General features: G+C 58.0%; 1 protein-coding gene across 1 annotated transcript; it reads left to right on the top strand.

The window, feature by feature from the left end:
- The first annotated feature begins 24 nt into the window (after positions 1 to 24).
- Positions 25 to 1,345, top strand: LOC119569177 (protein transport protein SEC31-like). Its single transcript, XM_037917458.1, has 2 exons — positions 25 to 1,073; positions 1,177 to 1,345. The coding sequence occupies exons 1-2, from the start codon at positions 25 to 27 to the stop codon at positions 1,343 to 1,345; spliced, it is 1,218 nt and encodes a 405-aa protein (XP_037773386.1).
- The last annotated feature ends 903 nt before the right edge of the window (positions 1,346 to 2,248 follow it).

Here is a 2,248-nt window from a genome sequence, read left to right as displayed (position 1 = left end):
TGGCCAGAAAGGTGCGCCCAAGGCATGATCTTTTTCCGTGTGACGTGGAAGGTTGTGGGTCTGTACCGTATAGACTGCGGTCACGCACCACACTGCCTAACAGACCACAGGTGCTGCCTGCCATGCCCGCAGCAAGATGTCACAGCCAGGGTCACGACCACCGACCCCGGAGGATGCAGGCCCCCAGGACGAACTACCCCAGGGCCAGACCCACGGTTGGCACCAGCTCGGAGTGCTATGGCCTTGGGAGGGGCACTGTCTGATTCTGGGACTGCTGGCCTAGAAATGCAGCAAAGGCAACTGGCCCAATTGGAGGCACGGCTTATGGACTGGTTGGGAGCACAGGTGGGGGACCAGCTGGCCCGCATGCAGGCACAGATGCAGATGCAGATGCAGGCACAGATTCAGGTGTTGGCTACTCTCCTGAAAGGTCAACAGCCCACGCCTTCCACTGTCGCCGATGAGAATTTGCCAGCCGCTGATGCTGTGCTACCACCTTCTTTGTCGACCATCCAGACCTGCCGTGAGGAAGCTACTGGACAGCAGCCACGTCTGCCTCCATCAGTGCCTGTGGGCCCACAGTCTACTGCATTTGTGGCCTCGTACCTGACCTCTGCAGTAGACAACCAGCCCGTCAGAGATGGGAGAGACGTTACCGGACCTCAGCAGATGGTAACTCCTACACCAGCTGTCGTGTCAGCACCATCACCGCCCACCTTGTCAGGGACTGAAGCTGCGACCCAGCCCCGGCCTCCAGTGCTGCCTCAGCCAACACAGTATGGGCCACCTCCGCAATATACAGCGCCTGTACTACAGCCCCCTGTCTATCAGCACTCAACACATCCTGCAGCAGCTGATGGCACCCCGGTCTCCTCATCCCAGTCATGGCCAGTTCAACCCTGTGATCGTGCTTGCTCTTGTTCCACACTGACCAGCGGACGTGATGAGGTCCCTGTCTTTTGTGGGGAGACGCCAGCCTCCCAGGGCATCCAGCGGAGTCCTGGATTTCCAGCATCGAGCTCGCAACCCGGCCTGCCACCTCCGAGGCTTACATCCGCATGGCGCGTAGCAAGGTGAGCGGATATGCCTGGTCAGTGTTGAACAGCCCAGTGTTTACCAGCATCCAGGACTGGGTGAGTTTCAAGGCTCGGCTCTGGGACCAGTTTCGGGGTATAGCAACGGCTCAACATTTTATGATATGCTGGCCCAAGCAAGGATGGCAGTAGGCCAGGGGCCTCTGGACTTCTTCCGTGCCGTGGAGCTGGCAGTACAACAGGGCCTGCGAGACTATCCTCAGGACATCGGGAATACTGAGGGTCTAATGCAGCGCATTAGGGTTACCTGAGTGGCTTCGAGGTCAGCTGCTCTGGCATGACTTATCGACCCGCAAGATGGCCGAGAAATGCCAGTCTGTCTGGGACTCTGTGGTTGGGCAAGACATACCTACCAGATGTGCACGGGCTCCTGAGAATGGGACAGATGTCGAGTCTGGGCCAACCCAGCATGGCACTCGTGACAGGATGGTCCTAGGCCTTCACAACCCAGGGCAGAACCCCCACACCGACATCACCCCGCCGATGGTCTCGCCGGGTAGGAAATGGGCAACGCTCCTGGTGTGACTATCATCGAATGGAGGGCCATCACACCAATGATTGCCGGGCAAGGAAAGGTCGGTGTTATAGCTGTGGTGAGATGGGCCACCTTAGAGCTCCATGTCCCTTTCGCCAACGCCGCTTGGAGGGGACCTTCCAGCTTGCGGGCGGCCATGCCAGTACACCGGGACCTGACCACTCAGCCGAAACCGAGGTTCATAGGACAGCCCATGATAGTCCTCGAGGTGGGAGGTAGGCCGTTCTCCTGTTTTTTGGACACAGGGTCAGAAGTGACAATGGTGAAGAAAGAGGCTGTCACATGTATGCTTGGGGTCCGTCTGCACGCTAGTTTAAGGGCGTTACAGGGCGTTTCAGGCTGGCCAGTCCCTGTTGTAGCAGAAGCGGATCTTACCTTCACCATCAATCCGAAATCAACTGTCATCCACCGGACCTGCGTCGTGGAGAACCTTCGCTTCCCTGGTGATGTATTGATAGGTATGGACCTCCTGCACCGCTTCCCTGTCCGTATGATCCTGGATGGTGTTCCTGACGCGAGTTATGTGGAACTGGATGGATACCGGTGCAAACTTACTTTCACCAGAGGGGGCTCAATGGGCTATCATGTGCCTGCCTGCCAGGATGCAGCTGACGAGACA

Source organism: Penaeus monodon, unplaced genomic scaffold (assembly GCF_015228065.2).
Source record: "Penaeus monodon isolate SGIC_2016 unplaced genomic scaffold, NSTDA_Pmon_1 PmonScaffold_13164, whole genome shotgun sequence".
Taxonomy (NCBI): Eukaryota; Metazoa; Arthropoda; class Malacostraca; order Decapoda; family Penaeidae; genus Penaeus; species Penaeus monodon.
Note: the sequence above shows the minus strand (reverse complement) of the source record. Positions and strands in the feature narration are given on the sequence as shown.

Excerpts from the sequence above, each read along its gene's own strand:
- LOC119569177 (XM_037917458.1), top strand. The coding sequence starts at position 25 with ATGATCTTTTTCCGTGTGACGTGGAAGGTTGTGGGTCTGTACCGTATA. Across the intron at positions 1,074-1,176 it reads TCCGCATGGCGCGTAGCAAG|CAACGGCTCAACATTTTATG; the intron begins GTGAGCGGATAT and ends TTCGGGGTATAG.